Raw genomic sequence first — 12,943 nt, forward strand, 5'->3', positions numbered from 1 at the left:
CGTGCACTTAAATAAAAAGAAGTCACCAGCCGCCACTGATTCTGAAGTCAGTTCCCCGTTATCGTTCATGTTATTTAGTGAATGTGTGATGTGTGTGATGTGGGTTTGTTTTCAGCCCGTGCAGTTGCAGTATCACTACGGCAGTAACTTTGGTTACATCATCGCCTTTAGACCACACGACAAGCACGATTGGCTGAAAGTGACCGTCTCAGATCCTCACGCTCACAAATACATTCACAAAGACTCAAATATTCAACCGTCCACCAGGTTTGAGGTGAAGATGAAGGCGTTTAACAGTCAGGGTGAAGGACCGTTCAGCGTCAGCTCCTTTATTTACTCTGCTCAGGACGGTCAGTATCGATTTACTAAACCTCTCTGTATGTTGAATGAGTTTATTCAGAGGTTTACCGCTGGTTCTGTTCTTCATTCATGATGTGTTTCTGTATTCAGTTCCCTCAGAAGCTCCTACTATCGTTGAGGCGAGAGCGCTGTCGGCCACTGAAGCCATCGTCTGCTGGATGCCTGTGCGATTACAGACGGTTGAAAAATACCAGGTTACTGATATACTAAACACTACTGAGCTGAGATTATCTCTTTACTTTCTGTTGTGCAGGTATTCATAGAGCAGTAATGTCATTCATTTCTCTCATGTAGTTTGATGATTTTTAAAGATCTGTCTGTCGGTCAGGTTCGGTACTGGAGACAGACTGTAGAGAACGAGGCGTCTGCTCAGCGTGTGCCGGTTTCCAGTCAAGAGAACCACACCAGACTGGACCACCTGAAACCCAATTCTCATTACCTCATCGAGGTGCGAGCTTACAATGGCGCGGGTTTCGGACCTCCCAGTGACCGATACGAGATCCATACAAAGAAAGCGCGTGAGTTGGTCACATAACACTTCTGGATATGTTTATTTAACTCTTTCCCTGCCATTGATAAGTTATTTTGTCAATTAAGAGAAAACATTTATCTGCCAATGTTTTGTGTTAATCTGTAATTCTGCTATTATCCACTAGATGGATCTTAATTTAAAACTAAAGCAAAAACGAATTTAATTAATTTAAATCTCTGTGATGTTTTGAATCTGATCTCTTAACAAAATTCCTTTACAAAAATGAAATTTTTTTACCTTTTTGCTAAAAATGTGGTATTTTTGAAGATATGAACAAATGAAGATAGGATGAAACGTTTTTGTCCCATTGTTTGTTTGAAAGCAGGGCGTCTGTTCTTTCATTTGATATATTTGTATGTTTATATATTTATAAAATAACTTTTTTCTGGAAGGCATTTTGTGAAACTTTTTTGGGGGAAAATCACAAAAAAAATGCTGGCAGGCAACCTTTAAAGAAAAATGCTGGCAGTAAACTCACTTACAGAGAGTTCGGTCCATACATCACTGGCAATAAAAGCACACTTGTTTTTCAGCTCCCAGCCGGCCGCCTAAAATATTCGCTCCAAAGTATCATTCCACCGGTAGGACGTTTAACATCGCCTGGGAGCAGGTGCAGCCGCTGGCCAATGAATCTACGGTGGAGGGTTATAAGGTCAGAACAGCAAACATCTCATCAGATCACACAGTACACTTATCTCATAGACATCACATTTTTACCTTTGTCACATTCAAAGAGTTTTTGTGTCTCAGCTCTCTGATCACTTGGTTAATATTAAAAAGTTACTGAATGTTGTTGTGCATGTGCGCGTGTGTGTGTGTGTGCGCGTGTGTGTGTGCATGTGTGTGTGTGTGTGTGTGTGTGTGTGTGTGTGTGAGTGTGTGTGTGAGTGTGTGTGTGAGTGTGTGTGTGTCTCCCTCTGCTGGTCATTCTGAGAATCTACAGGCATGTGTTTCATATGTGCATCATTTACAAACTGTTGACAAATATATGATGTTGATAATCATGTAGGTAAAGCGTCTCATGATGTTTAAACATCTATAATAGATCTGTAAATCACTGATGTTCTTCAGGAATATTCAGGAAACTCATTGATGTGGTTGAACTGAACTGTTCGTTTCTATCTTTCTTCAATTTAGCGTTTAAGAAAAAGTTTAAGGTTTTTTTTCTTTCCCCATTGGCAGATTTATTTGCTTATTTTCTTAGGTCATTTTTCTCATGAAGACAATACATCTTATTTTAAGCATTTTTAGATATTTGTACTGAAAACAAGAAAAAAAAGATTAAGAAAGTTATTTTTTGCAGTGCAATAATCTGTCTGTATATTAATTCCTGTCAGATTTTTAATGAAAGAAGTTGATTTTATTTCAAGTTTTGTGTTGGATGTCATGTCATATGTGTAAATGTCTTCTCTCAGGTGTTGTACAGACCAGAAGATCAAGTGAACGGTGATCTGTACACCACAGGTAAACACTCCATAGATCTGCCCATGAAGAAAGGTGAATATCTGGTGGAGGTGAGAGCTCACAGCGAGGGAGGAGACGGAGCGGTCGCACAAGTGCGCGTCTCAGGTAAACACTCACCTGTCTTTAAAAGGGACATTACACTTTATTTTTGAAAATGTGCTAATTTTCCAGCTCCCCTAGAGTTAAATGTTTGACTTTTACCATTTTTAAATCCATTCAGCTGATCTCCGGGTCTGGCGCTAGCACTTTTAGCATAGCTTAGCACAATTCATTGAATCTGATTAGACCATTAGCATCATACCTAAAAAATTATCAAAGAGTTTGGATATTTTTCCCATTTAAAACTTGACTCTTCTGTAGTTACATCGTGTATTAAGAACTATGCTGCAGGAGGCGCAATGATATTACACAGCAGCCGAAAATACTCCCCTTAGTATCTTTCAATGGCAGGGGACTATTTTTGGCCAGTGCGTAATATCAATATTTGAATAATCAAATATTTTTCAACACACCATGAAGTTCAAAAATGAGTTTCACACATCAGTCAAATCAAAATTTTATGTAAATGTCTTCCAGTCAGATGTGTTTGGTGTTTGATCATCCTCAAGTGTTAAATTGTGTTTATGTTGAAGTGTTTGTGTGTTGTTTAATCACTAATCTGTGTGCAGGTGAAGGACTTGTGACGTCTCAACCTCTCTGTATCTGCTCTCTGATCTTCATGACACTCTTGAGTTTATTCCTCTGAATGTAAATCTTCACGGGCGGTGAATCTGAACTCTTACAGGATGAATCTCACACAAACCCACAGATGTTCAGCTGGGACATCAAGGACAGATTTAATGTCTCTGAACTCTTCAATATGCCTTATAACATCTCACGGTCTGCTCACGTTAAAGCGTGAGCACTGATTGGTCGAGGACGACGTGACACAGGAATTGAACTCTGTAACTTGTGTGTGTGTTTTGGTGATAGATCGGATGCGTCTGATGTTTGTCTTGATGTTGTTTGAATATCAGTTACTTTATCTTAATTCTTGTTTTCAGTACTGAAGCACAGCTGTTATTGAATACGGTCAAAGCAAACAAATCTGAACAAATTCACCTCCAACAGCGCAGCATGTCATCATAATAGAGGATTATATCATAATTATATATATATATATATGCAATAATTTATAAGCTATTGATCTTTTCATTTAACAGAAAATCTTGTTTTTCATTGTAGCTTATCTAACATAGAGATCATCTGAGAGAAAGAGAAAATGATAGAGAGACACTAAAAGTGAGTGAGTGAGAGAATGATAGAGAGACATTGAGAGAGAGTTTATCTGTGTGAGGAGAGAGAGAGAGAGAGAGCGTATCAGGTGCATGACATCTTTCAGAATTTCAGTGATATTTTTATTGTGTTTGTGATGTTTGCTAAAATATTATAAAGAGAAAAAAGTTGTTTTGATCATTGAGCTTCTGCAGAAGAGAAAGACATCAGTGAAGAGCTCTGATTCTGGATCAGTTTTATTGGTTGGTTGCGAGCACAAATCTAAAGTGCTGTTGTTTTGTGTGTATCTTTAAATCCTCTGGTTGCAGGTGATTTGTGATGAATGTGAATATTTTAACTCGTGTCTATTTCACCAGTCACAGTGAATTTTAACAGCCAATAACATTTCTCTATTTACAGAATAATCATCGATCTGTTCCTCTCTTTCTCTGTGTGTTTTTATACTGGACCGTCTGTTATGAGATCAGAAACTGTATGTTGTGTACAGTGGGCTTATTTGATTTGCTTTTAACAGATAATAGTTTAATGACAGCCATATATATTTTTTGGTTTATGCTGTGATTGAATCATTTAGTCGTCCTGTTTGAGAAACATCCATGTTTTAATCTCATACAGTAATGTACCAGATCAGTAAACTCATTTCATCTCGATCTAAACTTCAGTATTTTGTGTTTTAAGATGAAGTCGTGTGTCAGCGTCGGTCGTTTCTTCAACATTTACACCACAAAGTGCTTTTGCTCCTGATCTGCGTGAGAGTTTTAATGCATGAATGCTTTAGCGGCTGCAGTTATTCAGAGATCAGATGCATGATGGGTAATGAACGGTCTGATCTTCATACTCATTGACTGTGTGTTAGTTAAAGGTCTGTAAGCTGATGGGTTTCTCACTGTCAGTGAGGATCTGCTTCATTTCATTAAAGATGATAAAGACCAAACCAGCACATCGTCTGTGTCTTTTATTCTTACCTCGAGGTTAGCCTGCCTGCCCTGAACATTATTCAACCAAACACTATTCACATCTCTGTATTGTGTCTGTGATTTGACTAAATTTTTATGAAGATGAAGAGAGTAGACATGATAAACCAATAAGAGCTTATAGACGGTATGCACTGACTTATCTCAGCTCAGAGTCTCTAATAATGATTTTAACACATTTTTTATCTGTAGTGCTGGGACATCGTGTTATATTAGAAAAAAATTAAACAAGTTCAAACAGCCATAAGATGAGATGTGTTTATGATTTATGTACAGAAGGCCAACTTTAGCAATTTCTCCTGCAAATTTAGCTAACAATAATAGTCAAGTATGTGTTGTGCCTTGTCTAAAATGTTTACTAGTCACATCTTGACTACTTATGGCATAACTTTATCATTTTTATTTCTTTCATTGTAAACAACATTCAACATTTCTAAAAAGAGAAGCAAGTTACTACAATTACATGTGTGGATTTTTTTTATTTAAATCATCTTACAGTACATGCAAGATATACATTTCATCATTACAGTATACTGCAGCGGTTCTTAATCTTTTTCGATGAGTACGTTTCCCACCAAAGAAAGAACTTTAAAAAAAATGTAGTGTCGTTGGTTTGTAGTCTTATTTTTCTGATGTTTAATTACACGGAATTCATGAGAAATTTATTTTCTTTTATAAAACTGGCACAATCTCTGAGCCCCCAGTTTGAGAACCCCTGGTACTGTACTGTATATAATATTGTACTGTACTGTATGTGTTTCCTGGGATTGAACCCATAACCTTTGCATTGCCAACATAAATTCAACATTTCAGAAAATCTCATTGTTTTATAAAAACAATCATAGAAATGTCTTACATAGAAGAATAAAAAAACCTCAAACCAGTTTTACATCACAACCTCACATCACAAACCTTTTAAACTATTCATTCTTTCTACTTTAAGATTTTGATGAAGGAACAAAAGAATGTTGATATTTTCTCTGTTTATTTTTTTCTGCTTCTGAATATATTCTCTCAGAGGTTATGGATGAGGTTAAAATATCTTTGTGTCAGTCAGGTCAAGTGAGAGACCTGGCTTGCCATCACTATTTTCTCTTTCGCACACATACATCCATAATCACGCTCATAAAACCACATAAACACATGAATGTGCATATAAATCATCTAGTTAGACATGTATTCATACTTCTTGGCTTAACTAATTGGCTTAGTAAAAGTTTGTTTTGTTCTCTGAATTATAAATGTTTTGTCTTTAGCAGAAGTTTATAATATATAATTAGCCTACAACTTCCCTGCTGAAAAAACAGCATAATTCCCGTTCTTGCTGGTTTGGTGCTGGTTTAGCTGATGGTCGTATGCTGGTCTTGCTGGTTTTTTCAGCAGGGTTCTGTGTCCATTCTCTTCTTCCCTGAGCTCGGTGGTCTTCTCATTAAAACGATCAATGCAGTCAAACTGAATCACACTGTAGGCTTTCCATAAAAATCATCTAACACTATATATTATTAAGATCTTCTCATGGTTTACTGTAGTATTACTCGTGCATTTACTGTAGACGGCTTCTGAATGATGCATCTGTGCCTTTACAGCTGAAAGAGTTTGCTTAAATATGATTTAGCTGGGAATTTGGGATCAGTATCCAATCAAAACACAGGATAATATAAGATCTGAGTGAAGGAAACACAAATGGATTTTCTTGTTGTTTGATATGATGAAGGTTCTCCAGCAGATGTCGCTGTATGCCTGTTGTGTTTTATTAGCTCATCTCACACACCAACAACATCTGTTTCAGAAAGCTGGTTAAGTAAACTCTGAGTATGTTAACCCTGAAATGATGAAAACTCAGAGTTTCCTATCTCAGAGTAAGTCAGAGTTTTAACTCCGAGTTGGTTGAACCTCCTTATTGAAACCCCTTACGAAAATTAACCATGGTTTTATTGTGGTAAAAGGGTAGTAACCATGGTTTTTTGTTTTAACTGTAGTAAAACCATGATTAATTTTTGTGAGGGACCGATCCCTGATGCATCCCATTCTGTGTTTTTTAAACATTTATATCTTTTCAAACACTTGAGTTTGAGTTTTTGATTCTGTCTACAGCTTTAATCATTTAAATGTTATGTATTTAATGTACACATGATGATGATCCTTGTAATGTACTGTAGTTAATAATTCTATAAGTGATATGTGATGTGTGCAGTGTTTCTATCAGACCAGCAGATGTCAGTGTTCATCTTTCATTTGTGTTTCCTCTGCACTGATATCACTGAATAAAACCACACAGTTTCGGCTCGAAACACTCAAATAAAAGTTCAAATCTATTTCACAACACACTCAATATTAGACAGACTTAAGAGTAAAGACAATAAACAAATCATCTCAGTTATGTGTCTGATCGTGTGTCCTGTCATTCATGATTAATAAAGTTGTGCTCTTAAATCAGATTTGTGATGATTATATTGTGAAGATTATTGTGTTATAATGTTGTGCAGATTGTGAGGATGATGTTGTTGTGGTGTTTATTGTGTTGTGTTGTCTCAGGGTAGTTTACTGTGAGGTTGTCAGAAAAGATTAAAGGGGCCATGGCATAAAAATCAGACTCCATGTGTAAGTGCTATAATTGGGTCCCCAGTGCTTCTATTAACCTAGAATATGTGAAAAAGATCAACCCAGTAACTTAGTTTTGGTAAACCATTCTCTGCAAAAAAAGTCATTGAAATTTGGCTCCCTTTGTGATGTCAGAAGGGGATCATATTATAATATTACCACCCCTTAATCTGCACTATCCAACCACGGCACTGACATTTAGTGCAGAGAGAAAGAGAGAGAAAATAATTGACAGCACAATTGAGTTTCAATTTCAACAAACCACCATTATGGTGATCAGTGTTTGCATTTCATCAGCTCATTTGCATTTTAAAGGACACACCCAAAACAGCACATTTTTGCTCACACCTACAAAGTGTAAATTTTAACATGTTACAATAATTTATCTGTGGGGTATTTTGAGCTAAAACTTCACATTTGTACTCTGGGGACACCAAAGATTAATTTTACATCTTAAAAAAGTCTTGTGCCATGTCCCCTTTAAAAAGTATCACTACAAGAGTCAGTATTACTACACAGATCAAGTGTTACACACTAAAAACAGTACATTTATTTGCTTAAGGATTAAACCCTTGAGATGAAACTTGAGGGGACACAATACATAGTAAATAATACACAAACATGACAATAAAAAAACAACACTAAACACAATAACACACACAAAAACATTTTAGCGATTTTCAGTGTGTTGTGTATCACAGATCTTATGAATAATCTAAATATTTCATCATCATCATGACGTTAGTCTCTGATTGGTCATTAAATGATCCTGTGAGCAGATGTCACTATTGATTGGTACATCATCGGTCAGATCTCTGGAGTGATGATGATGATGATGATAGTAAAGTGTGTGACACTCATGACAATACTCTCATCTCTCTCTCGTTCTCTCTCATTCTCTCTCTCTCTCTCTCTCTCTCTCTCTCTCTCTCACAACACAAAGTTTAATCTTGACAAACTCTTTCTGCTGGACGTTCTAGAACTGAATAATAACATCGCTATAATTTGACTGTAACTCTATGACTGATGTCTCTCTATGCATACATGTTTATGTGAGCATCACTGGCGTGTGATTGGACGACAGCTCAGATCTTCACAGGAAATCATCAGTGGGAGGGACATGTGAGCTCAGTTCACTTCTAAAACATAGACAAAATAAAACACTTACATGATTGAAATGAGTAAATAAATACTTTTATTTACTGATAGTTTTGAGTTTCAGTAGAGTACTTTACACATGACAACTTCTTCTTTAGATGTATATTATTGTGTGTGTGTTGAGTTTGTGTTTTATGTTACTGTCTCTGATAAAGAATTCATCTCTTAATAAAATATAAACATGTCATTTATGTGGTTTGAGTTTAGTGCGGTCTGCATTCACAGTTTGGTCTTTTAAATCATCTAGATGAGTGTTTTATTGTGTGTGTGTGTGTGTGTTAATGTCAGTTTTGTGTAGTATTGTATCAGTCTCTGCCGTTATTGTGTTTTGTTGAGAAATGCTTTTATGTTTAAGTCGAGGTGTCATTAGCCAGACGCTCCATGGCTTTTCTTTACGACCCGTCCAGCGCTGAACCCATCATCTACAGTCGTGTCAGCAAAGTTTGGTCATTAAGAGACATTTAAAGGTAATTATTTATTGATAGCTCTTATGATTTACTCACAGGGTTGCGCTTGGCTGCATTTTTATGTGCATGCGAGATTGAAGATGCAGCTTTACGGTCATTTAAAGAGCGCTGCACTCAGTGCTTTAACATCTTCACATCTGCAATATGACCGATGATAAAACACAAGGGTGTGGCTGAAGATGATGGAAGTTTTCAGCACAAATGCTTCTTTGGTTTGATATTAGGATTTATTTTTTAATGATTCATAAATCTTTCTGTTTCTGTAATTATCTTCATAAAAAGACATTGAGATAAGGCAATAAAGCCAGCATTTGTCAGACAGTAAAATGACCATCATTCACTTTTTAATGTTAAACACAACAAAGCGTGCAGCAGTCATAGTGAGCTGTCATTGATATAAACACTTAACATCTCATCTCATCTTACAAACAAACACAAATCATCTTTCAGTTCCCATTTAGTCTTATTTGCACACATGCATGTTATATCGGCCACATTTAACCCATACCGACCATTTGTTACTTTAGGTGTTGTTGAGTTTATATGCTGGTCTAAGCTAGTTATAGTCATAAACTCGCTGCTGATTTTGTTTGTCTCTCTCATATAAAGCTGTTATTTAAAGCTCAGTCATTACATTTAAGGTGCGCTGTAAACCTCCTCTGTATCAGATGAAATACACGGCCATTACCACACCATTTCATGGTCAAAGTAAGAGTTTATAGTGCATTTTACACGCGTGTGTGTGTGTTTGATAGAGTCATAGCTTAAAGTCCCCACGCTAACATTTACCAGAGCAATGAAAATTAAACCGTTGAGACATTGAGGCGTTTTTATGAAGACGTTGTGCTCGCTTAGGCTTTTATTAAGATACAGAGAACGAGCCTATAGAAGATCTGCACTTATTACTCCCTCAGGTTCATCTTCTGTTGTCCTGCCATCTGATCTGAGATCAGTTCAGTCTGTAGGTCATTACAAACCTGCCTCTCTAGTTAAATAAAACTATAACACCATCAGCATCATCTTAAAGAGATGTTTTAACAATATGAGAAGACACTCATCATAAAAGATCATGATATTACACAGCAAATGTTGATAAATGAATGCTAGTATTTATAAAATAAAATAAATGATTTCTGCTAAATGATTACTAGATTTGAGTATTTTCTGTATGATCTTATTGAGAAGTTTATCTCTGTGTGTGAATCTCAATGTAATTGATGATGTTTTAATCCAAATGGAAATCAATAAACATTGTAGTGATTTGTACAAACTTACATCAAATGTCTGATGTCACATCTCCTTATCAAGGTTAACAAAGCAATGAAATCCAACACAGAGTTATGTGACAACATCTCCTAAAGCTCATACAACACAGAATGGGAGAGCAGGGTAAGTTGTCACTCTGTCTAACATTAACTAAGCACCTTACATAACAATGGCATAAATCTCATACCAAATGAAACGTGGAAGTCTTGGGCACATCATTTATATTCATTACATTTTTATGTCTTATCTCATTATGGAGTTGTAGACTGTTGTTGGATAGAGAATGTTCACTTGTGACAACTTGCCCCATCGGCAGGGTAAGTTTTCACACTAGATTATCTAAAAAGAAGAACACAACTACTTAATTGTGATTATTCATTTTAATTTTTTAATTCAAACCAGAATTGAAATATTAACACTGGATTATCTTCATTCAAAACCCTGCTTTTAACCCTAGAACACACAACTTGAAACGTCAGATTATGAATCCCCTGCGTTATCTCTTAACCCTAAACAAATAATCAGATAATCCCAGGATTCTGTTAACCGGGGGTTTAGAATAACCCGGGGTTAACTATTTCCAGTGTGAAAAGCATGTGACAACTTGCCCCAAACTGATTTGTGTGCTAATGTTGGTTAAATCTCAAGGTTAGCTCAACATACAGCAGCTAAAGTATCAAAAGACACATTATTCTCTCCTCTATTTTGTGCAAAATAATAGTTTTTAACATTCATACCTAAAGTTGTATTGCATAAAATGTTAAGTGCAATTTTTTACTTTTAAGACAAAAAATAAGAAATTTCTGCTAACGTCAGATTAGACACGAAGTTGACTGTAGAAGTCGTCACAAAGTGGCTATTTGATTTGAGATAGTGCCTCTAGTGTTGGAGTTATGTGACAACTTCCCTCCGCTCTCCACTACAGTGTCAGATCTACTGTCTGATGACTGACAAATTATATGACATGAGATCAGACACTGACACCTCACTGTATTTCATATAAATGTGCACAACAGCAGAAGATGAATTTTAAATGGTGCACAATAACATCAGGATCGGGTGGATCTGTAAATCCAGTCAGTTTAGATTTCATGTTGAATTTTTTGGCTCTTGTTAAATGTTGTATGTCTGATTTCAGATAATTAAAACTGTAGCGCTGTGTTTGATCTCAGACTGAGAGAATCAGATCTGAAGAGCTCACGTTCAATCAGTCTCTCGATGAGATCTCTGCTTCTGTTTGATGTACAGTTAAAATAAGAAACACTTGAGAAACACAGGACATCTTAGACTTCATGTCCACGGACCGTACGACACACTTAACTAGAAACACTTCAGCAGATTGAAACTCGTCCTCTGATTGGTTGATTTCTGGGCGACGCGTGTCATGATCTTTAGTGATCCACCTGTAAACAACACAATGCCATCTGATTGAAGAAGAAAGCTGTCATGTTTACAGCGCGCAACTGTTTGGCCTTTAAAGGTGCAGTGTGTAATTTTTAAAAGGATTTCTTGACAGAAATGCTAAACAATATACAAAACTATATGATCATGGGCATATAAAGAGCTTTTAAAAATGAACCATGTTTTTATTACCTTAGAATGAGATGTTTTTATCTACATGTACCGAGGGCCCCCTTATGTGGAAGTCGCCATTTTGTGCCACCATGTTTCTACAGAAGCCCTTAACGGACAAACTTTATTAATTTGTCTCAGCCGATGACATGTTTTTCTGGTGGTGGCTACTGTAGCTCCTCTATGCGTTTCAAAAGCGAAGGAAGAGCGGTGGACTGACCTCACCACTAGATTTACACACTGCACCTTTAAGATAGAATAAACGCTGCAAGTATGCGAGGTTTACAGCATAACACCTTTAAAAGACATTCAAGAGTTTTGCTTAAAGAATCTAAAAAAAAAAGAGATATTTTAACAAGTTTGCCATTGTTGTTATAAACTTTAAAGAGGTTTGTGAATCATGAATGAATGATTTACTGGTTACACACCACTCTTGACATTAACATGAAACGGCACAAAGTGAAACTTGATTGGTTGTTTTATGTGTCAATCATTGGGCGGTCCTTGACCATTCAAAGTGTCCATGGTTTCCAGAGCTTCAGTATGAAAGTCTGTCTATGTGAGTTGGTCTCAGTTGAGTCACAGTGCAGTTTAATATCAGAAACACTTCAGTATGAAGACGTCTCACATTGGCTCTCACTTTAGACTCTGTTATGGTTTAATAATCCTCAGATATTATCATCAGTCAATCCTGAATATTTTCTTGACAGTGTTTTATATTAGATGTGAATATTGTGTGATCATACGGTACAGTCTGAGGTCAGTCAGTCTATAGAGACAGATGATATTTCTATCTACAGTACGGTGCGTGTTTAATAAAAGTATTAAATCTGTAAAATTGTATAAATGATGTCACCTGTGTTGGTGTTTATAATGAATAGACAGTATTAGTTATAGTTGTGTTCATAATCTCATGTGTGTGTGTGTGTGTGTGTGTGTGTGTGTGTGTGTGTGTGTGGGGTGAAGGGTCACACAGATTCAGGTTTTATTTGTGTTGCTGTTGTCTTTGGGGAAATAAGTGTTAGTGTCTGTAAATGTCAGGATCTCTTCATCATAGTTATAGATGACACACAGAGACTCCTGCTGTTTGTGGTTATTACAGACACTGAAGATCCAGACGGGACTGAACGCAGAATCCCTCATGGATGAAGTTTTGCCAGGTTTGACCTTTAAAAGTTCAAAGAATGTCACGTCTGTGTTGGTGAAGATCAGATTTCATCAGATGTTTCTCCTGTGTGTTGTTTTTCGGGTCTCTTGAAAGCATGAAATGATGT

At 36.5% G+C, this 12,943-nt stretch overlaps 1 protein-coding gene across 1 annotated transcript in view; it reads left to right on the forward strand.

Moving 5' to 3' along the window:
* The window catches only part of cntn1a (contactin 1a), a 30,315-nt gene extending 25,747 nt beyond the window's left edge, over positions 1-4,568 (forward strand). The window contains exons 19-24 of the mRNA XM_065277318.1: positions 116-350; positions 451-554; positions 689-878; positions 1,426-1,544; positions 2,308-2,461; positions 3,025-4,568. Of these exons, the coding sequence (XP_065133390.1) occupies positions 116-350; positions 451-554; positions 689-878; positions 1,426-1,544; positions 2,308-2,461; positions 3,025-3,101 (879 nt within the window). The 3' untranslated portion in view covers positions 3,102-4,568. The remainder of the gene's footprint in view (positions 1-115; positions 351-450; positions 555-688; positions 879-1,425; positions 1,545-2,307; positions 2,462-3,024) is intronic.
* The last annotated feature ends 8,375 nt before the right edge of the window (positions 4,569-12,943 follow it).

Source organism: Paramisgurnus dabryanus, chromosome 23, assembly GCF_030506205.2.
Source record: "Paramisgurnus dabryanus chromosome 23, PD_genome_1.1, whole genome shotgun sequence".
NCBI classification, from domain to species: domain Eukaryota; kingdom Metazoa; phylum Chordata; class Actinopteri; order Cypriniformes; family Cobitidae; genus Paramisgurnus; species Paramisgurnus dabryanus.